Source organism: Nicotiana tabacum, chromosome 8 (genome assembly GCF_000715075.1).
Source record: "Nicotiana tabacum cultivar K326 chromosome 8, ASM71507v2, whole genome shotgun sequence".
In the NCBI taxonomy this organism is placed as follows: domain Eukaryota; kingdom Viridiplantae; phylum Streptophyta; class Magnoliopsida; order Solanales; family Solanaceae; genus Nicotiana; species Nicotiana tabacum.
The window spans coordinates 167,544,470-167,571,031 of NC_134087.1; the positions used below are offsets into that span (position 1 = coordinate 167,544,470).

General features: G+C 36.7%; 1 protein-coding gene across 2 annotated transcripts; it reads right to left on the minus strand.

Moving 5' to 3' along the window:
- Positions 1-591: 591 nt before the first annotated feature.
- Positions 592-21,325, minus strand: LOC107825982 (putative folate-biopterin transporter 4). Of its 2 annotated transcripts, XM_075219867.1 has the most exons (8): positions 20,987-21,308; positions 18,578-19,668; positions 17,278-17,405; positions 15,430-15,651; positions 14,536-14,991; positions 13,689-13,886; positions 13,460-13,597; positions 592-1,167 (listed from the first exon to the last, which is right to left on the minus strand). In XM_075219867.1, the coding sequence occupies exons 2-8, from the start codon at positions 18,731-18,733 to the stop codon at positions 906-908; spliced, it is 1,560 nt and encodes a 519-aa protein (XP_075075968.1). In that variant the 5' UTR covers positions 18,734-19,668; positions 20,987-21,308; the 3' UTR covers positions 592-905. The 2 variants fall into 2 exon arrangements, with proteins under 2 accessions (XP_075075968.1, XP_016508396.1); XM_016652910.2 differs by lacking the exon at positions 18,578-19,668 and having other exon boundaries at positions 20,987-21,325.
- Between the last annotated feature and the right edge of the window lie 5,237 nt (positions 21,326-26,562).

A 26,562-nucleotide genomic window follows, 5' to 3' on the forward strand; every position in this document is an offset into this window, starting at 1 on the left:
ACATCAAATTCTGGATCCGCCTCTGTGGCCAAATACACTTTGATAGAAAATTGGCAGTAATTGAACAAAAAGACAAGAGAATCCTCAAAACAGAGAAATGAATTTTTTTACTAGAAGGGAATGACAAGAATGTCATGCAAAGGAAACAATCGTTGGTACCCACTGAAAAATACTACTATTTAAGAAAATAAAAAGTAATGTTCCCACTATCCCTAAAAAAATGAGTGTGAATATAAAGGACGATGCATCTAGTTACATATGTTAATTATTTTTTAACATTAATTTATGTAGGTTTTTCTTTAATTTATCTTAGATGCCTTTTTCCTTTTATTTTCTTTAAACAACAAATTCAAAATGGCACTAATTATCCTTACAAGGCATATTTTTTTCGTTGGAACTATTTTTCTTATGTAGCTAAACTTATAAGATTTTATTTCGTTAATTGTGTACTTTTTGGTCCTTTTGCTCAATCTGACAGCAAAACATTCTCTTTTCAACTAGAAAGTGTGGCATGGTAGTTCCCGTCTTTATGTGAAGTTAAAGGGGATATGTAATCCCTCACCTGAAAGTTTGAGGGTTAAATCCAACTGTCAAAATAATACTCTGATATAAAACTTCTGGATGCCCAAATCAACCTGTAGTTTCATCCCTAATCCTACAATTGATGTTTGATATTACACAGATGTCAATAAGCAGAAGAGAGTAGCAAAAAGCTACCAGGCTATGAGTGTTCATACAACAACTGTGTCTTAATCCTAAGCAAGTTATGGTCAGCTATATGTATCTTCAATAACCATGTCGCTCCATTTAAACTCATCTCAGACTAACACGAGTATCCATCTATCATAAATAAGAAAAAATTCCTTTGTTGTCTAATCTGTTATCTGCCATGTATGCTTTATGAATTATGCTGACAAACCTGTAGCTTCCTTTGGTATCAAAAAGAGGAAGACCACTGGGATGAAAGTGCAGAGGACCTGAATTCCAATGCCTAAGAAGAGATTGTCGAAAGACCCTGAAGAGATGTTTAGAACTGAAGCCAGCCCTGCTCCTACAAAAGATCCCACTGTCGTTCCTAAGTTGTTTATCGACATGAATAATGCAAACAAAGTCCCTTCAATGCCCGGAGGACAAAGTTGTCCTGATAAGATGAGAAAGGGCATGAACCTGCAACAAGAAGAAAATACTTCAAATGCTTTGTGACAAATATGGAACAACAAATATAGTCCGACTTCTCTATAATAATATCGCCATATAACAACCATTCACTATAAAAACCAAGTTTTTCTCAGAACTGATTTTTATATTATATTGTAGGGAAAAAGACCGGATTTATCCCTTTACCTTGGTAAACAGTTTACGTTTATCCCCGTTATACTTTCCGTCCTAATCCATCCTAACCGTTAACAAAATAACTAAAATTGCCCCTAACCCTAACAGACATCCACTGTGGCACCCAATCCCTCAAAAAAAACTGCCACATAGATATCCAAGTTAGCATTTTTTAAATTTAATCCCTAAACCAATCAACCCATCCCAATTTTGCACTGTATCTGTAAATTTTCTGCATATTATTTGCTAGTTCGCACCAGCAAGGTATTCTTCAACTTTTCCAGCCCAACAATCAATTCAAGATTTCAAACACAAGATCAATAGAGCCCAGTTGTCTTTTTCCCGCAACTGGCTGCTGAAATTCTTGCCCAAACTGCCCAAATCCTTCAGCGAATCACCCAAAATTGAAGTTATGAACTCCCCAAGAGATCCCCATCAAACTCCGATAACATCCAAATGAAAACAATGCAAACTTGCAGATCCAAATTTTTGGACTCAAGCCTCAAGCTTCTTTAATGACTGTCAATCTTCTCCTTCACATTTCACCTCTCAAACCAATGGATTTTAATTTTTTAGGCTTCAAACAGCAGCAATTATCAATTTAATCAACTAATACTTTCTTTATCCTATTCAAAGAGAAGGTGGTATGTCATGGTCTGTGGAGCGTTATATTCTAAATTTGGGCAGAATTCAATTAGAAAAGGCGGAAGAGCCTCTTTACAAAACACGGAAAAGTTGGAGGGTTTAGATTTGTTCAGCTAGTATAGATCAATGGCTCAGATTAATCCAAAAGGCATAAAAAATAATGACCGAGAAGGGAGCAGAACTAACGAACTTCTGATAACTAAATTCCTCTCTCTTCTAATTTCTTCTCCCTCAATCCAAATTCTCTTCTCACCTAAATATATTCTTCTTCTGTTGCAGACTCGAGCTCATCAACAATGGCGTTCAACTATTAGTATTGTTTTTCATTTCATTTCCTTCAGTTTTAGTTGTAATACTTTCATTTCAGTCAATAAATCGACAATTGTCCCAAAAATTACTTGTTGTTTGAATATTCTACAATTGTGGTGGTTTTGGCTTGTGTTATAGAATGAATGCAGACTCTTTCTTAGCAGTGTACATAAATAGCAGATTTGTAGGAATCTCTTTTATTTCTTTCCTTAGTTAGCATCTGATGTACATGTATTTATATTGCTCACCTCTTGGAATGAGAACACAAGTTATTCTTTCTATTTCGTGCACATGGTATCAGAGCAAGGTATCCTGCTTTGTCGAACTTGGATCAGAAACTCCCCCGATCTACAAAACCACAAAATCTGGTGGTCGGAGGAGAAGCACGTGCGTCTCACGCGCCGACGAAACTACCGGAGATACTTCTGTTTAAGCTACGTGTGGAGGCGCGTTCGTGGACCAATCTTGGTCTAGCTTCCCGTTACGACTTTGCCTCGAAGTTTTGGTTGAATTGTGGTGGTCATGTGGTAGTGGATCACATTTTGGAGAAGAAGAGCCTTGAAACCTGAATATGTGAACATTCTTTTTAGTCAGGTTTGAAATTTTTTTATTAGTTGCTGATTGTTATTTTGATTCTGGGAATTGGCAAAGGTTTTCTACAGGTGCAACAGTGAATTGGATTGTTGCTCACGATTTTGTGATTTGATATTGTCTCTTGGAGGTTATCTGAAGCTTGGTTAGATTTCAATAACTGTCTTTTTGAGTGCAACCTTGATTTTGGCTATTCTCATGTTTTTGATTGCGCTGGCTACTGTCTTTTTCAAGTATTGTCTGATTTCTGCTTTAGAATATATTCTGTTTGGGTCTTTCAATTGGATTCTCCATCACTTATTTTGATACAGTGAGTTTTATTAGTTGGAAATAGGATGACTATAAACAATAAGCAAGGAGGAAATAGTGATACAACTTCTAGTCCAATAATCCTAGTTTCGGATGAGTTTCTTAAGTTCCTTCAATATCATAAATCAATTAAGGAATCTTCTTCAGTTACTGCTTTTGCCGGACCAGATAAGACATGTCTTATCACCTCTTCAAATAAATGGGTGATTGACTCAGGTGCCACAAATCACATGACAGGTAATCCAAATATTTTTTCTAGCTTTCGATCACACAAAGCACCCTCTTCAGTTACTGTAGCTGATGGAACAACATGTAGCAATGTTGGATCTGGGATTGTTAAACCGACTTCCTCTATTACCCTGTCATCTGTATTAAGTCTACAAACTTGGCCTTTAATTTGATTTCTGTTAGTAAAATCACTAGAGACCTTAATTGTTGTGTAGCGTTCTTTCCCAATCATTGTTTGTTTCTTGATCTTACGACAAAGCAAATTATTGGTAAAGGGTATTTATCTGGTGATCTTTATATCCTTGATGAATGAGAGTCACAGTCTATTGCATGCTCTAGTGTCGTGCCTCCTTTTGAAGCACATTGTCGATTGGGGCATCCCTCTTTACCTTTGTAGAAGAAGCTCTGTCCTCAATTTCAGAATATTTCTTCATTGGATTGTGAGTCATGTCGATTTGCAAAACATCATCGAATCTCGTTAGATACAAGGGTTAACAAGCGAGCTGAGTCAGCTTTTGAGTTAGTTCATTATGATGTTTGGGGACCATGTCCTGTTGTTTCTAAAACTGGACATAAGTATTTTGTCACTTTTGTAGATGATTTTTCCCGAAAGACTTGGATTTACTTTATGTAGAGTCGCTCTGAAGTGTTTACTCATTTTTCTGCCTTTTGTGCTGAAGTCAAAACTCAATTCAATGCTTCGGTGCGTATTCTAAGGAGTGATAATGCTAAAGAATACATGTCAGAGTTATTTCAGTCCTACATGAGACAACATGGTGTACTACATCAGTCTTCATGTGTTGATACACCCTCTCAAAATGAAGTTGCTGAAAGGAAGAATAGGCATATACTTGAGACAGCTCGGGCACTTCTGTTCCAAATGAAAGTTCCTAAACAGTTCTGGGCTGAAGCGGTCTCCACGACTTGCTTTTTGATTAATCGCATGCCATCTACTGTGATTGGAGGTAATTTTACAGTATTCTTTTTCCAAATAAGTCATTATTTCCTGTGTAACCTAAGGTGTTTGGAAGCACATGTTATGTTCGAGATGTTCGACCATCTGTTACCAAGTTGGATCCCATGGCATTGAAGTGTGTTTTTCTTGGTTATTCTCGCCTTCAGAAGGGGTATCGATGTTATTCTACTGAACTTGGCAAATATCTGGTGTCAATTGATGTGGTATTTTCAGAGACTATACCATTCTTCTATGCACCTCCCGTCTCTACAAGTCAGGGGGAGTAAGATGAGTGGCTAGTATATCACGTTACCCGTACTTTGACAGAACAATCAGATGATGTTCCTTCTATCTCCTAGCTCTTCTATCGAGCACCAATCGACTATTGTGCCTTCAATACCTGCTCCAACTGTGTTAGCAAGACCACCAATTGTTCAAGTTTACTCGCGCATGCGAGAGACAAATGATACGTCTCCTGCACCAGTTCCTTCGTCATCTGTTCCTCTTCCCCCTGATCCTCCAGAAGACCTTGACCTTCCCATTGCTTTACGCAAAGGTACACGTACTTGCAAATCCACATATTCTATTGCTAATTTTGTTTCCTACGACCACTCATCTCCGACGTCTAGATTTTTGATTGCGTCTCTAGACTCCATTTCTATACCCAAAACGGTGAAAAAGGCTTTGAATCGTCCTGGATGGTCTGAAGCAATGCTTGAGGAAATACATGCCTTAGAGGAAAACCATACTTGAGATTTAGTGAATTTACCTAGTGGAAAGAAAGCAGCGGGATGCAAATGGGTCTTCACGGTCAAAGTTAATCCAGATGGCTCTGTAGCAAGACTTAAGGCCAGACTTGTGGCCAAAGGGTATGCTCAGACTTATGGAGTGGATTATTCTGACACATTCTCTCCGGTTGCCAAACTTACTTCTGTCCGCTTGTTCATTTCTCTAGCAGCTTCTGAGAATTGGCCTTTGCATCAATTGGATATTAAGAATGCATCTCTTCATGGTGATCTTCATGAAGAGGTGTATATGGAGCAACCACCTGGTTTTGTTGCTCAAGGGGAGTATGGAAAGGTCTGTCATTTAAAGAAGTCCTTATATGGCTTGAAGTAGAGTCCCCGGGCTTGGTTTGGTAAATTTATTGAGGTAGTTCAAGAATTTGGGCTAAAAAAGAGCAAATGTGATCATTCAGTCTTCTACGGGCAATCAACAGCTGGATCTATTTTCCTTGTTGTATATGTTGATGACATTGTGATTACAGGAAGTGACTATGCAGGAATCTCTTCTCTCAAGTCTTTCTTGCATACTAAGTTTCATACAAAAGACTTGGGACAACTGAAATATTTCTTGGGAGTAGAAGTAACTAGAAGCAAGAAGGGGATTTTTCTATCTCAGCGAAAGTCTTGACTTAATGGCAGAAACTGGTAAGTTGGCTGCCAAGCCTTGCAGTACTCCAGTGGTTCCTAATTTGCATCTTATGAAAGATGATGGCGAGCCATTTAATGATTCAGATAGATACAGGAGGGTTAGTTGGGAGATTAAACTATCTCACTGTGACTCGTCCAGATATTGCTTTTGCAGTAAGTATGGTTAGCCAATTCATGTCCGCGCCTATAATCAAACATTGGGAGGCTTCGGAGCAGATTCTATGTTACTTAAAAGGAGCTCCTGGACTTGGCATATTATATAGCAACCACGAGCATTCCCGCATTGATTGATTTGCAGATGCAGATTGGGCTGGATCCAAGATTGACAAAAGATCTACTACTGGTTACTGTGTATTAGTTGGTGGAAACTTGATATCATGGAGAAGTAAGAAACAAAATGTTGTATCTCAGTCCAGTGCAGAATCAGAGTATAGAGCTATGGCACAATCAACATATGAGATAATGTGGATACACCATCTTTTAACTGAAATAGGGTTGAAGCATCCTACTCCATCAAAGCTCTGGTGTGACAATCAAGCTGCGCTCCATATTGCCTCAAATCCAGTGTATCATGAAAGAACCAAGCATACTGAAATTGACTGTCATTTTATTCGTGAGAAAATTCAAGAGAACTTGATTTCCACTGGCTACGTGAAGACAGGAGAGCAACTAGCTTATTTGTTCACTAAAGCATTAAATGGTACTCGAATTGGTTACCTTTATAACAAGCTGGGTATGATCAACATATATGCTCCAGCTTGAGGGGGAGTGTTATAGAATGAATATAGACTCTTTATTAGTAGTGTACATAAATAGCAGATTTGTAGGAATTTCTTTGGCAAAATACATAAGTTGCCCCCTAACCTTTGGTCCAAATCCCCCTTACGCACTTTCTGTGGATGATAATAACATTACACATGCAACATTTCTAAAGTGTATCTAGTACACACCTCTTTTGACCAGGACAAGTAAAAAGTATATCCGTATAATGCACGCGTTTGACTTTAGCCCATTTGAAATTATTAAACCCGACCCTTTTGTTTTTACCTTAACCCTTATTTACTGCCCCACCCGACCCATCCATCTCTTATCTTCCCCCCGCCCCCCCCAAAACCTCTCATCATCTTTACCGTTGTTTCTTCTTCAACTACAACCCCTAAATGTCATGCTACTATTAGGGATGGGTCTCCTAATGTCAATGGTATTTTGGCCTAAAAGAAGCTACAAGTTGGAATTCTTTGGTTATTGATTCTGTTAATCTTGCTTCTGATTTGGTAAAAAAGTGCAATTATTTCTCCTCTAAACCTCAGCAGCCATGGAAGATAAAACCCACAAGAAAATACTCATCAAAAATATTCTGGCTAAATATCCAAACTTTTCACCGGCCGGAGTAAGCAAAACTCCATTTCCGACAAGCAAAAGACGTAAAAGAATAGGGTTTTACTGTAAAATCCATGGCATTAGAGAAAAACACAGGTCAAGATGTAAAAGACCACGGTGAATAGAAATCAAAATCTTGCTCTAAGTCGTCCAATTTGTCAGTTTGCCGGAATAGGGGTTGGGGACGATTAGACGAAGGTATTAGTGTTTATGTTTTTTTGTCTTTTCTTTTTGTATTTTGTGTGAAATAATAAAAGGTAGAAAAGGATAAAAAGGAAAAAAATTATTTAGACCATTGGATCAATTAATTTAAATCTACAACGTTCAAATAATCATGCAGATTCTCGTTTTTCACCTCTTCACGCGCTCCTTTTGCGCGAAACTTACTTGGTCAAAAGAGGCATGTACTAGATACACTTTAGAAAGGTTGCGTGTGTAATGTTATTATCGTCCACAGAAAGTGTGTAAGGGGGATTTGGGCCAAAAATTAGGTAGCAACTTATGTATTTTGCCAATTTCTTTTATCTCTTTCCTTAGCTAGCATCTGATGTACATGTACTTATATTGCTCACCTCTTGGAATGAGAACACAAGTTATTCTTTCTATTTCGTGCACAGCTTGAATCGAGCTTAGAGCTTGACAATTAGTATCAGAGCCTAGTCGATTTCACGCCTAATTAGAAGTATTAATGGTTGAAGGAACTCGCATGAAAGTGATGGATGAGAAATTAACCCACCATGACAAGCTGTTAGCTGAGCTGAAAGATGGGCAGCAAGATTTGAGGGATACCCAAGCAGGTATTCAAGGTACCTTGGAACAACTGTTGGAGTGGTTGAATATCATGGATCGTAGGCAACCTAGGCCACCTGAGCAAATCCTAGGAGTTGGAATTGGACTACTACCCTTACCAGCGGAGAATAGAGCAGCTAGACCATAACAAGGACAGGTTCCTAATCCCAAATGGGAGTTACCAAGCTTCGATAGTACTAACCCTAAGGTATGGATTTCGAAAATGTGATAGATTCTTCAATTTGTATAAGGTAGCTGAGGATCTTAAAGTAGAAAGGGCTGCTTTGTATATGAATGGTAATGCTGAGTTATAGTATAATTCCCTGATACTAAGCAGGGGAGTGATTACATGGGATGAGTTGAAGGAGGAGGTATGCAATAGGTTTGGGGAGGTGTTAATGGAGGATGTAGTGGAAGAATTTAACCGACTGCAACAGACAAGCAATGTGGAAGATTATCTAGTGAAGTTTGATGACCTTAAGGCTCAGATGATAGTGAGGAACCCTGCACTAAATGAGGCACATTTCCTTTCTAGTTTTGTAGGAGGCTTAAAGGATGAGATCAAGTATTCAGTGAAGTTGTTTAAACCTAAAACCCTGAGCTGTGCCATTGAACAGGCTAGGATGCAGGAGAGGGCTATTGAGGCTGCTTTGAAGAAGAACCAACCAGTGGCAAGAGTGACCACTGCTGCTAAGGCTTCAGTTCCAACAGTGGTGCAAAGACCAACTGCGGCTACTCTTTTCAAACCTAGTCCCTTGAGGCTAACTCCAGAGGTGTATGAGTACAGAAAAGCCAACCAACTATGTTTCAGATGTAGAGAAAAGTTTGGTCCTGATCACAGGTGCCAATTCAAACAACTGCAATGCTTGACTGGAGAAGTGGAGGAAGTTGCTACTATACAGGAAGAACCCCCACCTGAGATAGAGATTGAAGTAGACATTGGACCAGAAATACAAGAGGTTGTTTGCTTTAATGCCTTGTCTGGTACTAACATGGGAGCCAATACCATACTAGTAAGGGGAGTGTTTAGAAGGAAGGAGCTAACTATATTGGTGGATTCAGGGAGCACTCACAGCTTCATTAATGAGATCACTGTCAAGGAGACTGGCTACACACCAGTAATTTCTAATACCTTAAGGGTGACAGTGGCTGATGGCAACTACATGTATACCAACTTTGTTTGTCCCAAATTTAGCTGGAAGATGGGTGGGAAATTGTTTAAAGAAAATCTGAGAATACTACAGTTAGGAGGTTGTGACATAGTCCTTGGCAATGACTGGATGAAGAAGTTCAATCCAACCAAATTTGACCATGAGAAGAACTGTGTAACCATTGGTAAAAAGGGCAATAAGGTGGTGTTGCAAGGCATCAACCAACAGGGGCAATTAGGGTGGACTAGTGGAAGCACTATGGGAAAACTAATAAAGAAAGGACAAACTTTCATGGCACATTTGTTCTTGGTGCAAGCAGTAGCAGCAAAAGAAGAGGAGCCAGTTGATTCCTCCATCCGGTCAGTATTGATCACCTATCAAGATGTGTTTGCTGAGCCTAAATCCCTACCTCCAACAAGGGCCTTAGATCATGGAATTCCACTCAAACCAGGAGCTGGCCCTGTCAGCCTGAGGCCCTACAGGTATAATTTCTTTCAAAAAGAAGAGCTAGAGAAGCAAGTGAGGGAAATGATGCTTAATGGGATCATTAGAGATAGTCAGTCACCTTTTTCTTCACCAGCTTTACTAGTAAAGAAGAAAGATGAGACTTGGAGGTTTTGTGTGGATTACAGAAGGCTTAATGAGATAACCATCAAAGATAAGTATCCAATTCCAATAGTGGATGACTTGCTAGATGAGTTATTTGGGTTAGTTATTTTCTCAAAAATTGACCTAGGTCTGGGTACCACCAAATCAGGATGAAGAGTGAAGACATTTACAAAACTGCTTTTAGGACTCATTTGGGACACTATGAGTTCAAGGTGATGCTCTTTGGGCTAACAAATGCTCCAGCTACATTTCAAGCATTGAAGAACCAAGTTTTTCAGCCTATACTTAGAAAATTTGTGTTGGTATTCTTTGATGACATCCTCATCTATAGTAAATCTTTACCTGAACACTAGACAAATTTAGAGGCAGTGTTCAGAATCCTGAGAACTCAGACCTTGTATGCAAAGAAATCTAAGTGCTCTTTTGGGCAATCAAAGGTGGAGTACTTGGGGCATGTGATCTCAAGGTAAGGGGTCTCTACTGACCCTGAGAAGGTCAAAGCTATAGTACCTTGAGAGGGTTGAGAGGATTTTTCAGACTCAATTATGGAGTTATTGCTAAACCCTTGACTGATTTGCTTAAGAAGGAAGCCTTCAAGTGGAATGAGGAAGCTACAGTTGCTTTTGAAGCTCTGAAACAAGCCATGGTCAACACACCAGTCTTGGCCTTACCTGATTATTCTTAATACTTTATAGTGGAAACTGATGCTAGCCAAAATGGTATAGGTGTTGTGTTATTACAAAAGGGAAAACCCATTGCTTATCTGAGTAAAGTACTTGCCCCTAGACATAGAGGAAGGTCTATTTATGAGAAAGAATACATGGCTCTCTTGAATGCAGTAGAGAAATGGAGGCATTACTTGCAATATAAGCATTTTATAGTGAAAACTGATCATCACATCCTCAAATTCCTGCTGGAACAAAGAGTAACCACTGACATTCAACAGAAAGGGTTAACTAAACTACTGGGGCTTGATTATGAAGTTCAGTATAATAAGGGGTAGAAAATAGAGTTGTTGATGCACTCTCCGAGCAGTTTGAGGGTCAGGAAGGTGAAACCTTGTCTAGTGCAGCTGAGTTCATGGCCATTAGTGTAACAACTCCTACTTGGATGCAAGAAGTCAGTAATAGCTATGAAGGAGATACACATGAAGTTGCCTTAATCTCTGAGGTAATCGTGGATACTCAAGGACCTCGTATATATCATTACATAGCTGGAGTATTGAGAAAGAAGGGCAAGATTTACATAGGGGATCATGATCCACTCAGGCAATAACTACTGACAACCTTTCATGACTCACCAATTGGGGGGCATTCAGGCCAACTTGATACTCTAAAAAGGCTTTCACAATTGTTTTATTGGCCTGGTATGAAACAGATGGTGATTGACCATGTATCTACTTGTGATGTATGTCAAAGAAACAAAGGGGAAAATGTTCCTTACCCGGGCCTACTGCAACCTCTACCCATTCCAGACCAGGTTTGGAAACATATAACCATGGATTTCATTGAAGGACTACCAAGGTCTAAAGGCAAGGAAGTGATCTTTGTGGTAGTGGATAGGAGGTCAAAATTTGCTCACTTTATGACTCATGCTCACCCTTACACTGCAGTAAATGTGGCTAACAAGTTCTTCAAGCATGTGCATACCTTGCATGGGTTACCTGATTTTATAGTCTCTGATAGAGATAAAGTATTCTTAAGCAACTTCTGGCAGGCACTATTTAGGGTGTTGGCACCCAACTTCATTTCACTACTGCCTACCACCCCCAGAGTGATGGCCAAAGTGAGAGGGTGAATAAATGCATTGAGAAATATCTTAAGTGTATGACTTCTCATAAGCCAGTACAATGGAAGCAATGGTTACCCCTAGCTAAGTGGTGGTACAACAAAAATTTTCACACCAGCTTAGGGTGCACTCCCTTTGAGGCCTTGTATGGCTTTACTCCACCACAGTTATCAGTTGGGCCACCGCTAGATACTACTGTCCAAGCTGTTGGTGATGCTGTTATGAGGAGGCAACAGGTTCAACAACTGTTGCAAGATAATTTGATTAAAGCTCAAGAGAGAATGAAGTTATATGCAGATCAAAAAAGAACTGAAAGAGAATTCCAGGTGGGCGACATGGTCTTTCTAAAGCTCCAGCCTTATAGACAATCATCCTTAGCTCTTAGAAGAAACCTCAAACTCAGCTCCAAATTCTATGGGCCATACAAAATCATTGCCAAGGTGGGGCAAGTTGCTTACAAACTAGAACTACCTCCTACCTCCAAAGTACACCCTGTATTTCATGTTTCTCTATTGAAGAAGAAGGTGGGATCCAAGATCACTACTCAAACTATACTGCCCCAGACCGAAGAGGATGGGCAGTTTTTGGTTGCTCCAATTGCCATATTACAAAGATAAATGGTTAAGAAGGGAAATGTTGTTGCTGTTAAAGTCTTAGTGCAGTGGTCGAACTTAGCTCCGGAGGATGCCACTTGGGAAGATTATGCAGATTTGAACGCCAAATTCCCTCATTTTGATCCTTGAGGACAAGGATCATTTCAAGGGGAAGGGTATGTCATGGTCTGTGGAGCGTTAAATTTTAAATTTGGGCAGAATTCAATTAGAAAAGGCGGAAGGGCCTCTTTGCAAAACACGAAAAATTTGGAGGGTTTAGATCTGTTCAGCTAGTATAGATCAATGGCTCAGATCAATCCAAAAGGCATCAAAAATAACGACTGATAAGGGAGCAAAACTAACGAACTTCTGGTAACTAAATTCCTCTCTCTTCTGATTTCTTCTCCCTCAATCCAAATTCTCTTCTCACCTAAATCTATTCTTCTTCTGTTGCAGACTCGAGCTCATCAACAATGGTATTCAACTATTAGTATTGTTTTTCATTTTATTTCCTTCAGTTTTAGTTGTAATACTTTCATTTCAGTTAATAAATCGAAAATTGTCCAAAAATTACTTGTTTGAATTTTCTATAATTGTGGTTTTGGCTTGAATCGAGCATAGAGCTTGACATGGTATAATCAACTTAGTCATGTTTCAGCGATTATTTCAAGTGTAAAACTTATCTGTACAGTTTAGGGTGGGTGACACATACAAGGATGCTATGTTATGAGATATGACTTAGATGTTGCTCTGAGAATACCTGCCTAGTGTTATGAAACCAAAACAGAAATTACTTAAAGCGCTCCTACATTGAAGAGAAAAGATAGAGAGAAGAAATGGGGTGGTGGGTTAGGAAGAAGAAGAAAAGAAAGAGGGGACCCCGGGGGGAGGGGGGCTTATGATTGTGAGGGTTACTGGTAATTGGGTCAACAGAATCAGGGACGGGTCAATTGGATTTAGGGATTAAATTTAAAAAATACTGACTTGTATATCTATGTGGCAATTTTTTTTGAGGCATTGGGTGCCACAGTGGATGTCCATTAGGGTTAGGGACAATTTTAGTTACTTTGTTAACGGTAAGGGTGGATTTGGACGGAAAGTATAACGGGGGATAAATGTAAACTATTTACCAAAGTAGAGGGATAAATCCGGCCTTTTTCCCTATATTATAATATATGTCTTCTATAACAGCACTTCACTATAGCAGCCAAAAAATATCAGAACAAACTAGGCCGTTATAGAGGGGTTTGACTGTACTCATGTTTTATACCTAACAGATGTTAGCTGCTTCAAATGTTCTATAACTACTTTTTACAAGAGCATATATAAGAAAAATGTTGGACATACTTGAATTGATTGATGCCATCAGAAAGAGCAGACCCAAAAAGCACTGTAACCTTGTCCGATATACCTAATAAAACATTAGCTCGAGAAACCAGAACCATATCTAGAACAGTCAAAAGGGCCACACCTACTTGAGTAAACCTGCATAAATTATAAGTAGGAAAATAAAGTGATTTCATAATTTAAGTCAATATTCCTTAACATAACATGTACGAGTCAAAGAGCTACTTACATGAGAATATATCGCAACCTCATCTTTTTTAAATAGCGATTGTAAGTCAAGGTCCCGATCATGAGGCCCAACCATCCAAGAACACGTGCTGTTCCAAGGAAAGATGCATCTAATTTTAAGAACTCCGTCTGATAGTAGAACATAACCGTCGAGAGATTTGGAACTGTCACATGAGCCAAAAAGAACCAAGCCATTGGTCTGGATTCCAAGGAACAATTAGCAAGAGGATAACCACCGCAACATCAGTAAATTAAGAGAAGGCAAAAGAGAAATGGTATTATATAAAAATAAAAACAAATAAAAAAAAGAGAGAGACAAGAAGATGGGAGGCTACTGAAGAATTCACAACCTCCCATGATGTCCCAACTGACATATTGAAACATGGAAGCATGAAATTCAATGAATGGAAGCACCAAAAAAAAAAAAAAAAAAAAAAAAACCTTGGCCAGTGACTTAATCTGTTGGAAGTTATGCTGCCACTTGGATCTTTCTTAAGAAATTGTAATACAAGGCCAATACTGTAAGTGATGAAAGTGTTTTTGGAATTGCAGTTTCATTGTTCCAACTTAAGGCGATGCGAGTCCATTTTATGCTAATGAAAGCAATCCCTTCACAAGTCTATTACCTCTTCCAATATGGTATAGAGATAGAAAGAAATGGCATCACCAAGAAAGATTGAAAAGAAGGTAGAGAAAGATTTTCAAGACCTAGGCCCCATCGTATCATATATATACACTGAAGCACGTAGTGTTCTAGCAGAAGCTCCAAAAGGGAAAAAAATTGATTCGTGACTATTCATTATAAAGCATCAAGAGAAAAAGAAATATTAAACTCTCGCACAAGTTACCTTAAAATGGCTGGCTGGTGGAAAGCCCTAAATAATGTGTAGGTGGCCATTTTCAGAGATTGATACCATTGAGATAATGATGATCCGTTTTTGTCAGGAGCCTGAAGTTTATTTATTGGAGTTGGTGCCCTTTTTGAATTTTTCTGGCTCTTCTTTCTCCTCAAAGAACTACTTTTCGATTTTTCACTAGAGAACTTATCTTCTTCTTCAATACTTCCAATCGTCATTTCAGAACCATTAGATACAAAACCATCAGGGAGTGCTTTACCTTGTACAGAACCCTCCTCAACCAAACCACATGAAAAGAGCTGTAAAGCAGGTAAGACAGAGAAAAGGAGGAATATCCGATCTATCTGTAAATTGACTAATGCATATCCTCCCAGCAAACTCCCACAGATTCCTCCGAATGCCATAGCCAGCCAAGATATTGACTGAAGATCTCCAGCAAATGATGCCCTGTTGACAAGTAATGCTAAATTAAAACAAAATCATGCCTTTCACTCTCAACGAAATTAATCTAAATATTTTCGGTGCAAGCTGCACATGACAGCGTCTAAACCTGTTGAATTTGCATGTAAAATAGGACTTTAACAATTAGGTGACAATTAACAAATCAAACTTCACATAAACCCAGGCATCTGTCGTAAAAAATGATAGCAAAGCCCTTTTTGCAGCTATATTTAACCATGAACTGAATAGACAAGTCATATCCATGGTACAACCTGCTATTTGATCCGACTAATTTGACATTTACTTTTGTTGTATGGTCAAAGGCTTAGTTTTGGTCCAGATATATTTAAAAATTACCTGTTTTTGCAGCTACTTAAAATTACTCCAATTCAAACAGCCCTTCTAATTAGAATGATAGAAAAAGTCCCATGTAGAAGAACATACCGCTCAAATCTTACCGCCTCAGCGATCATTGCGTCAATTACGACATCAGCCATTGCAGAGCCCAGGTTCTGCACTGTCAAAAGAATCATGAGTTCTATCCTCGTATTTCTCAGGAAAGCACTTAACCCTAAAATTAGCCATGGCAACAGCGAGAGCAAAGTTGCAAGTGTAAGGTAGGGGACTCTTTTCCTTCCTCTGATTGGGAAACAATCAGATAATATCCTGCAAACAGCATATTGAATAAGGTCTTGATGGTGCAGAAGAGCAAGAAATGAACAATTTTCCTGACATGGTTTCATGGGAAAACAACAAAAACGAGCTTAGCAGAGTCTAAGTCATGAACTGCACACCAGCAGTTATTGACCATACAACAACAACTACGCCTCAGTTATGGACCATCGTATAATAAATCTATTGTTTAATGACAATTTCCATGATTTAAGAAAAATCTATCTGGCTTAGCCATATTTTTAGGTTTCCACAATAAGATGCTACCACATGTTAGAAATTGATCCGATGATGTTTATTAAAACTCCAAGAAACTGTCAAAAAATTTGTCACAGCTTTTGTCTTTATATGTTAATTCTAGAACATATCAAAATGCCACCTAAAAGAGAACATTGTTCTTAATATTCATTTCACATTGATTACAGTTCCTTTTGTTTCTGGTACTGCAAATTCGAGCTGCAATCAGATAGAAGAAAACTAAACATCTTAACAAACTTGTTCTTTTGATTTGTACACCTGGCACTTGAATGTTTTAGATTAATTGACCAAATCTATAGGATCATTAAATTCAATAGAATCTGATATTCAGCTCAAGCCTAGTTCTACTTAACATTTACAAGTAAGTTGGACCTGCTAGGCAGTAGAAGAGGCTAATTAAGTGCCCCTGGTCCGCTTACAAAAGCACAGAGGTGATTTTTTTTTTTTTTGAAAAGGTAATAAGATTTCATTAATAAAAAGCATAAATACCCATATACAAGAAGTATATGAAAAAATAGAGAAACCTCACAAGAAAATATGGCTCTCTACGAAAAATATACCGAATCTTCTATGCTTAAAGGAATCTCATGAGTGCACCAAGAAGTCCACAAGTCTTCTATTTAACCCCAAGGGCCAATGTGATGGAATGAGAGAAAGTGTCTTCGAACTATGCCAACAGGTACTATATGTACTAGGGAGAAGCACTTACTGCCTAAATCAGGTATCCAACTCTTTGATTTGAATATGATGTAAAAATTGAGGTCAGATACATGAAGAAAGGGGGAGCAGAGGACTAAAAGGAATGGGGTAGGGAAGGCAATAAGGAACTGCAAAGATATTAAAAGGAAAAAAAAAGAAGATAATCATGAATTAGTATATATATATTAATTCCTGGCTCATGGACCTATAGGTAAAATTCTATGTTTCTAAAGCTCAAAAACTAACGTTAAACATCTAATATTAACTCAATTCAAGCACGACGATCTACCAAATCAGATTGAACCATCCAAATTTGCTCTGAAGGTTTGTTTAGCTTAATTTGTTTCAGTTCTATGCTTGAGAATTGTTATATTTATTTAGACACTACTGAACAAGATTAAACATACAGCTAGGACACCATTTTCTATTCACAAGTATGCATTACAGAAGCTCACAAGAGGTTGAGTGTGCAACAACAACAACAACAACCCAGTGAAAACCCACTAGTGGGGTCTGGGGAGGGTAGTGTGTACGCAGACCTTACCCCTATACCGAGGGGTACAGAGGCTGTTTCCGAAAGACCCTCGGCTCAAGAAGACGAAAAGAGGCAAAATATCAGTAACATCAACAACAAGAGGTTGAGTGTGCATGATAGATAAATACCCATATAAAGGTTTTATGCTCCATGGAAAGAATGCTATCGAAGTGATAAATTGGGAGGCTGATGGAGATAACTTCAAGTTGTCTTTCAACTGATATGAAACTGCTGTCCAAACAAAAGATCTGAAACCCTGCTCCCAAAAATAGAGAATAGTGTTAATTATACCCAAGGGATTTCAAAAAGGAATATAAACATGATAGGCATCCCATAAAAACCTACAAAATGCACTTAAGATATGCTCAAATGGACAACAAAAGTGTACAGGGAACCAAGAGATTACATGACCACTCACTGTTTACTTTTTTGGTTTTTCTTTTGTTGTTTTAAGTTCAGTTTCCTGCACCTCTGCAATTAATTCAAGGAACAGCAGAGCAACACTGTATGCTCTCTCTTTTAACATAAAAAGGCTCCCAAAATACTCTACTACAATAAGAGAGGCATCATAGAAGACAAGCGAGAGAAAACCTTAAGGGTAGTTTGTTCAAGTACTAGTTATGCAGGAATTTTAACGCAAGGAGTGTTTATGCAGTGAACGATAATGTAGGTATAATCTTGCAGTGAATAATAATACAAAGAATGTTATGTAGGGATTACCTACTTTAAAAGCATTTCTATCTTTAAATACTTTTATCCACGTATTGCTAATATACATAATCTTATTTCCACATTTTATCCCGCATAAAGAAAAACATAATTCCTGCATAAAGTATTAAGCTTAATACTACCAACCAAGTAATGCATTACTTATGTGGCCAACCAAAACTGCATTACTTATCAAATATTTAATTTTTTCTTATAGAGCCAACTAAACATAGTATTACTTGATGGGTGATCTTATGTAGAGATTGATTTGTTATGTTATATTTTACCTCTCTATAACAGCATTCTGCCTATAACAGCAACAACTTTTTGTAAAATTATTCCTCTATAACAGCCATGCAGATTTTCTGAGATTATTACTAATAATAATTCTAAATATTTAAGCAAATATTTTATAAATTTAATGTGCAACTTATAATAGCTATATATATTATCGTAAGGATAGCAGTATGTTCCATGAACATATGCACATCAAATATTTTTATAACTATATCTACAAATGATATATCTTGCATTAGAAAAATGCCAAAAGATACTTAAGAGATCTATTTATACTTTATATGCATCTCATTCTTTTTTTATTTGAAGATGTACACATGATATATTTTATATTGGACAATTACCAATAATATACAACAACAACAACGACCCAGTGAAACCACTAGTGGGGTCTGGGGAGGGTAGTGTGTATGCAGACCTTACCCCTATCCCGAAGGAGTAGAGAGGTTGTTTCCGAAAGACCCTCGGCTCAAGAAGACAAAAGGAGACAATATCAGTAACACCACAGAAATAATATGAAAAATGGAACAACATGAAATCAAGAAGAAAGACACAAAGCAAAAGCGAAATAGTATCCATACCAAACTAGTCTCACAAAGTCATGACATAAGTCAAGACTCAACTACCCCCTAACCTACAACTCTAATACTCGACCTCCACATGTGTAAACGTAATATATTCGTATTACCAATAATATGTAAACATAATATATTCGTATTTTTTAATTGTGTGCCTTAGAGTTTAAATATTTGTGCGTTTAGTTAAGAATTTTTTAATAATGTATTAGATTTCTTTAGCATTTAATTCGTGAAATATTTATATCTTTTGAGATTTTGAATTTAAATATTTTATATATAGTATTAAAAAGGAAAAACAATTAGTTTTTGGATAATTTTTTACTATAACAGCCAAAATATATTTAAATGCCAAATATTGTTATAGGTGTATAACAGCCATTCACTATAAAAGCCGAAAAATTTCAGAACAAACGATGTTGTTATAGAGAGGTTTGACTGTATTTAATTTTTTCTTATAAAGCCAACTAAACATAGTATTACTTGATGGGTGATCTTATGTAGAGATTATTTTGCTAATAAACCAAACGATCCCTTAGATATTTCATTGCGGTAAACAGTCAAGATAACTTATATTACAGCAAAAATTTTAATTGCAAGAAAAGAGAACAATCTTGTTGTTCATTATGCATAATTTTGCCCAAGGCGTGCAAGACTTCATTCAAGCAAATAAAAAGAAGGCAACAAGGTGAAATTACATCCCTTGTGGGTAGCAGCATATTGAGTCCAAGATTTTAATATAGTTTTCTAGGTATGATCTTCGCATCTTGCAACAGCTTGTCCCACATCTGGTCCTGTAACGTATTTTACCAAACTTCTGATGAGGAGTTTCTCTTTGCGTTCAATTGCCTCGGGTTAAATTCAATCTTTTAATTTCTTGCAGTCAATGTGCTTTTGGGAGTTCCTGCTCCTCTCCCACTCCACCACTTGACTACATATCTATGGAAAGAAAAAGCATAAAGCTTTGACATTTGCTAAACAGACAGCATAATTGCTAGTTTTCAGTTACAACTAAACTGGAATTTCCCCATTTCAATCCTCTAAATCTTTTACTAAATCTACTCTTAAGTCAGATCTTTCAATAAGGGACTGGAGTAAAGTACTTTCGAGTTGCTCTAGGCCCAAAGGCCTCCTTCTGGCTCTGCATGCACTGCTTGGATCAATTTGATTGTGATCTTATGATTCAAGAGCACTATACAACTGTATTTACCTTAACCACAGAAAAGATACAACACAGTTATACCCAAGATGAGATCAAGCCTCTTTTTTAGCCTGTAACCACCAGAATATACAAGTCTTCTAATAAATTAGTTTAGCACCATGTAAGAGGCCACGACTAAATTATCCGGAAGAATATATACACTAAATGAGTAAGGGTATTTTTGTTTGAAAGAGATCAAATCGGTGCAGATACGTTTTATGTGAAAAGTAAACATAAGTTTAATTGGCGCCTGATGATTACTTTTGATGGCAAAGGTAGGAAAAGTTGTTAAAGGAGCTTATACAGAGAAAAAGTAGCTTAATAACCTTGAAGCCTTGCTAACCAAAGTTCTTTTAACGGGCATTTTCAAGCTGCAAAAAGAACTAGACTAGATGTTAAGATAAGCATGGAACCTAATACATTAACAACTACACAACAACCCCAAACTAGTTGACTCTGCTATATAAAACTCGATATCTATTAAGCTCCATTTAGCTCGTTTCATTTCACCACTCACGCATGGAGCCTGATGCAATAAGAAATTCCCAATACATGCGACAACAACATAAGCCTCAGTCCCGAAAAAGTTCAGTTGACTGTATTTTTTCCTAATAACCGATAAATCTCAAAGGGCCAATGGCACACAGTTCGAAACTCGACGTATAATGGACAAACTTGTGATGTGCGCACCTAACCCACACATCACAAGGTGCGCTCTTACACCTAGACAAGAGCCCTGAGCTAGTTAGGTCGACTAGATGAATCCTCACGGATTATGTTTCTCCATTTAAACTCATCTCAGAACACGCAACTCAAAAAAAAAAATAGAACTTTGCCATAGAACAATTTAAAAGTAGACAAGCCAAATTTCATCGTAAAACCCAGAAACTCCGCCCGTTAAAACATAAAAAAGACCCTCTGAGCCCCAAATGCTGAAAATTGCTAACTGTTGTCTAGAAATGAAAAGAGAATTTCTATATAATGGAGGAAACCATCACTAGGATAAATAAATAAAAAGAAAAAAGTTGGGGAGGGGGGAGTGGAGAAAGAGAGAACCTGGGTGAAGTAAATAAGGCAAACAAGCCAGAGAAAGGAAGCCCCAAAAGCAGTGCGTAACTGCTTCAACCAACCCATCATTTTTGGGATCACAGTCACAAATTGCCTCTTCCCAATCGATGAATAAATTTGATTTTGACTGTTTTTTTTTCTCCAGTCGTTCCTTTTTTGACTGGGAAATGGGGATGCCCAGATTACATGGATCCCCTCAACTTCTTTTACGATTGGAAGGACTTTAATAATTTAATGTTTCCATTTGTTAATTTAAATCTAACGTATTCATTACTCAAGCATATTTCGTCTTCTTTTTCATCGTCTTTCCTCTTTGCCTTCGTCAAGTCCACAATGGACCAGCGCACGCGCTGACCGCATTAATTTATTTTTTAGGTGACGGTTAAAACTCCATTTCCACAAAATTATATAGTTGAATTATGTAAATATATATAACTAGTTAATTCATCCGCGCTTCGCGCAGAGAGATATCACTAAATTCACAATTTTGTTTTTGTAAATTTAATGGAAGACATTAAATTTATATAATAACAAAAACTAAAAAAAAGTTATTACATGTGAAAACATAAAACAAATAAATCTAAGAAAACGCATCACACTGTCTATAGGTTTATAATGATAATGTGCTCGAAAGCAATCTCCTTTTTTTTATGGCAAGAAAAGCAGTTTTGCTGAAACGCAATCTTCTCAGTTGGAAGAGAAGTTGACACTCATTTTATTGAAAAAATATTTTTAATATATATCCTATTGCCTCATGTTCTTACTTAAAATTATTCACAAATAATAGTACTATAGTTATTGTAAATAATATTTATTTCCATGAAACTCTTGAAACTTCTCAAATACAATGGTCACGAAGAATTGTACATATAACCTTTAAGAACTTGCAACATTTTATGACAAAAAATCATTGTGAACAATTCTTTATAAGTCCTGTGGAAGCAGCAAAAGCTCAATCTTTACTTCACTCTTGATAGATACAAAATTGTTCTCTTTCTTTCCAATTTCAATCAATATATTCATGCAACCATTGGAACTGTCATCGAAGGTTCAGTAATAATTATACATGAGTAATGTATATGTGTTTCTAAACATCCCAAATCTACTCAATAGATTTCCACCACAAACAGATTTGCCGCATGGATTGGATAGAGTCCCCTAATTTCAACATTCAAGCACGAATCCCTTGAGTGCTTTGGCACACCAGCAACGTGCATTGCGTGATTCTATTGTATTTTTTGCACTTGACTGGGTGAACAATTGACCGGAAGATAACTTCGATTCGCTTGGCCAGCAGGCATGACTCATATTCGGATATGCTTGTGAACTGAAATACATGCTCAGAAAGAGAAAGCACAGAAGAGGAGGCCAGCTGAGAAAAGGCTTTGGAGTTTATATTTTCATTTTATGTTGATTTCAAACCTATTGTATCCTATGACTCCATATAATGGAAACAGAAATCACATTAATCCTCAATTGAAGATTAGAATATATATGGAGCATAATGATTGTAGCCACCTCCTACTCCATTAATTCTTAATTCCTTGCTTACACCAAACATCAAATCCATTGTAAAGAGAAAAAATTTCAACAATGAAAAGTCAGAACATTCTATTAGACAAAACAAAATGAGAACTTCAGTAAATATTGAAGTGCTTTTAAGATATAATTATACTACTTGTACTACAAAATATACTATTATATTCAATTCATGGAATATGGAGTTAAATATACTTGTGGAGTAGAATAGCATGAAGTGAGAAGGAAATTCTTGAGAGAAATCACTGTAAATAGAGACCAACACCAGAGGAGTGCCAGTTAGTCTTTTTTTTCCTTGTTAAGAAAAGAAGCCCAGAATTATATTAATATATACATTTTCTCTTTATATTGACTAAGACTTAGTTAAAAATTGTGATCAGCTTTCCATACCTATCACTATCCCCTATTGTGCTCAAGTTTCCAACAACTATCAGTTAACCCTATGTCTGAATCTAGAGTAATCAGTATGCAAGTAATAATTCTCAATGTCATACTGAGTTATCCTAACAACAACAGCATCAACCTGCATATGCAGTTGGAAAGTCAACAGCAAAAAAAAAAAAAATACTAGAAGTTTATCCTTCTCTTTAACTATTTTTGGCCTAAGATATAATATGAATGTTGAATATACTAACAATAAAATAGTGCAGGAAATGATAACACATTATTCAACCAATTAACATGTCTGTTAAAAAACTAATTTGTGACGGGACCTGTTAAAGACAACACAATATTTGTCCGTGAAAATGGCATAGAAAGTAAATCTGGTATATTATCTGTCCTGAAATATACGTTACTTGTGTTCACATCAAGTGTTGGCATTAACTTTTATACATATATAGGTTTGATATATCTAACAGGAAAAGCAATTCAATTATACCAAAGTACCAAGCACATCTTTCATTCATCTATTTGTCAGCGTCACATTTTTTCTTCTTTAAACAGGAATATCAATTCAGTTATACCAAAATACCAATCACATTATCTATTTGTCAAGGTCACACTTTTCTTATCTTATTGAGGGATACACTCTCTTTAATTAACACTTCAGGGATAGAGGTGATGATATTACAAATCAACACTCATTTAACAGGAAAGAAGATAAAGAATATGCCTTTATATGGTAAAATGGAGAAGTAAATTGATAATTGAAGACAAAGATAATCAGTAGTATGGTAGCAATTTATTGAAGATGTTGTACAAACACTTTAAGTAATCTATCCTAATGTTTTACAAATCAGAAATAAATAAAAGGCATTATAAGATCATGAAGGAGAACCAAAAAAGCAAGAAACGTTGAATCAGATGCCATATTTAGTTTTGGGGGTTAACCGTTGTTGGTAGAAAGAAGAGGAAGAGTGGAAGGCCAAATAAGGGAATTAAAGTCTAAAGACATGTCTATTCAATCTTTATTCATTTATGTCTAAAGACGTGACTTTTAAGGTTTTTTAGGATACCTAAATTGGAAAATTTTGAATGAAAACGCTGGAAAATTAAGAAAAAAGATAAAGCCAAATCCTGGCTGTGAATAGCGCCACATCACCTCCCCATTGTCCCTCAATTATATATATATATTATTTATTTCAGTTAAATTGGTATACATCTTCATATTGGATTCTTTTCTTCGACAAAAAACGTATAAAGATTTTAGGTACTGTACTTAGATAACTTCAAGAATGGGACAATGACATTGTCTGCACTAATTGATCAATCACCTATGTTTCAATTACAAGCTAGTAATTAGGTAATTAGGTGGTTACGTGAATTTTCTACATTCATTTCGATCCTGGCTTCTTATTGGGGTTGAAAATCCTGGCATATTTTGTTCTAATGCTCAATAAATTGTCTTAAGACAAATTAAAAGAAGACTTAGGAATTTTCAAGATCCAACTCTCCCTTAGCATTAATTCTAATCAATTGGTATTGTCTGTATGAATCCTTTGCTTCCATTATGTTCTGTTCTTAGCTAATGGCGTATATATTAAGGGAGATTGTAGATATTTTTAAACAATTTTCTTTCATGCATTTTAAAGTTTGTTTCTTGAAAGGGTTTATCGAAAACAGTCTCTCTGCACATACACTTTACCCTTCCCATTGTGAGAATACACAGAGTTTATTATTGTTGCTGTCATTGTGTCTTCAAGTTTGTCTCACCTCCTTTTACCACAACCAATCATCATAAATATCACATTCACAAACCGGCAAGTTTGGAGGTTTACATAGGATATAACCGAACAGCCTATCTTCTTTCATTTGATCATGTATGTGCATTGATTGCACCTTATATCGGATATGATCATGTCTACGACAACAACAACCCAGTGTAATCCCACAAGTGGGGTCTGGGGAGGGTAATATGTACGCAGACCTTACCTCTACCCCGAGGGGCAGAGAGGCTGTTTCCAGGAAACCCTCGGCTCAAAGAGGCAACAAGAGGCAACAAGAGACACTATATTAGTACTATCAATAGACTCATAATAAAACACCATAAAATACCATAAAATCCATAACATAACATAAATAGCATAAAAACAAAGTAACAGAGTAACAACAATATAAGAGATATAGGAAATACGAGAATATGTAGGGTATTAATACACAGAAGATAAAGCCCATCATCAGTAGTTGATCAATAACATCCTAAGACTAATTCCTAACTAGCTAGTCTCACTCTAATGCGCTGTAAAAAAGACATCACAATTTTCCCTAACCTACAACCTTAATGCTCGATCTCCACAATTCCCTGTTTAGGGCCATGATCATGTCTAATCTTATAAATTCTTGTATGATATAAGCATAGCTGATCTCCAAGAATGTCTATAGATTGTTTTTTGGATCTTCATGTGGTTGACCAGTAAATTGTCAACTAATTTGAATCACTTGCATCTAGGGGTGGGCATATTTCAGTCAGAACAGAATAAACCGACCGAATCGAAATTTTTTTTATTTCGATTTCAGTTATTCTGTTTGTTCGGTCAGTTTCGATTTAAAATTTTAAAATTTCAGTTTTTCAGTTCGGTTATTAAGTTATTTAGTTCGGTTAACCGAAAAATCGAATTATTAGCATATAGGTTCTTTATGTTATAAAACAATAAAAGAAGAAAAAGAGTATTGCAGAGAAAAGTAAAGAGAGGGAATTCTTATTGATTTTGGGATCAATTATAATAGAATAGAACCCCTTTATTTATAGGGAAATAGTGACTTAGCCGCCAAGTAACAAACCCTAAGATCTCTCTAAATATAGACATTCACCATAAATAAAATACTATTTATAACACTCCCCCTTGAATGTCTATTCAACAGATAATGTGCCTCGTTAAAACCTTAACTAAAATAAAACCCAGTGGGAAAAAAATTTAGAGAAGGAAAAAAGAATACACATATCTACAATACGCCTTTTGGTTGCCTCGTTAAAAACCTTGCAAGGAAAACTCAGTGGAACAAAACCTTGTAAGGAAAAAAGAGTACAACCGTATTAACTCCTCCCGATGAGAGCATCACTTCACATCCTTGAGCCATCACATTTCAATCTTGTGCACTATCTTCAATAGATCATTGGTATAGATTTAATAAATAAATTAGTCATATTAACTTAAATGAATATGTTGCACCTTGAAATCTTCATAAAATGCCGTTGAATGGCCTTTTCAATATCTCCATAGAGATTCTCGCTATCATATTATCATGCTTATAGTTATAGCAAGATAAATATGTGCACAAATTGCACGTATGATGTGGTACTTCAAGACCTAGAATTGTATATGCTTTAAGCGATTTAAATCTTTCAAGGATTGTCATATAAGTTAAGTCATATAAGTCATATAATAGACTTTAATTAGATGCATATCAAGTTTTCATGTCATGCTAGATAAATAAGATATCAAAAACTGATTGCACATATCATTGACTTTATACTTTCAAGTGTTTGAACTGCAGGTCCAAATACTTGTCTTTTATATGAAACCAATTCTATTCGAATTGTGTCTCTTCCATTTGGCCAATATTTTTGTGTCTGTAGGCGACAG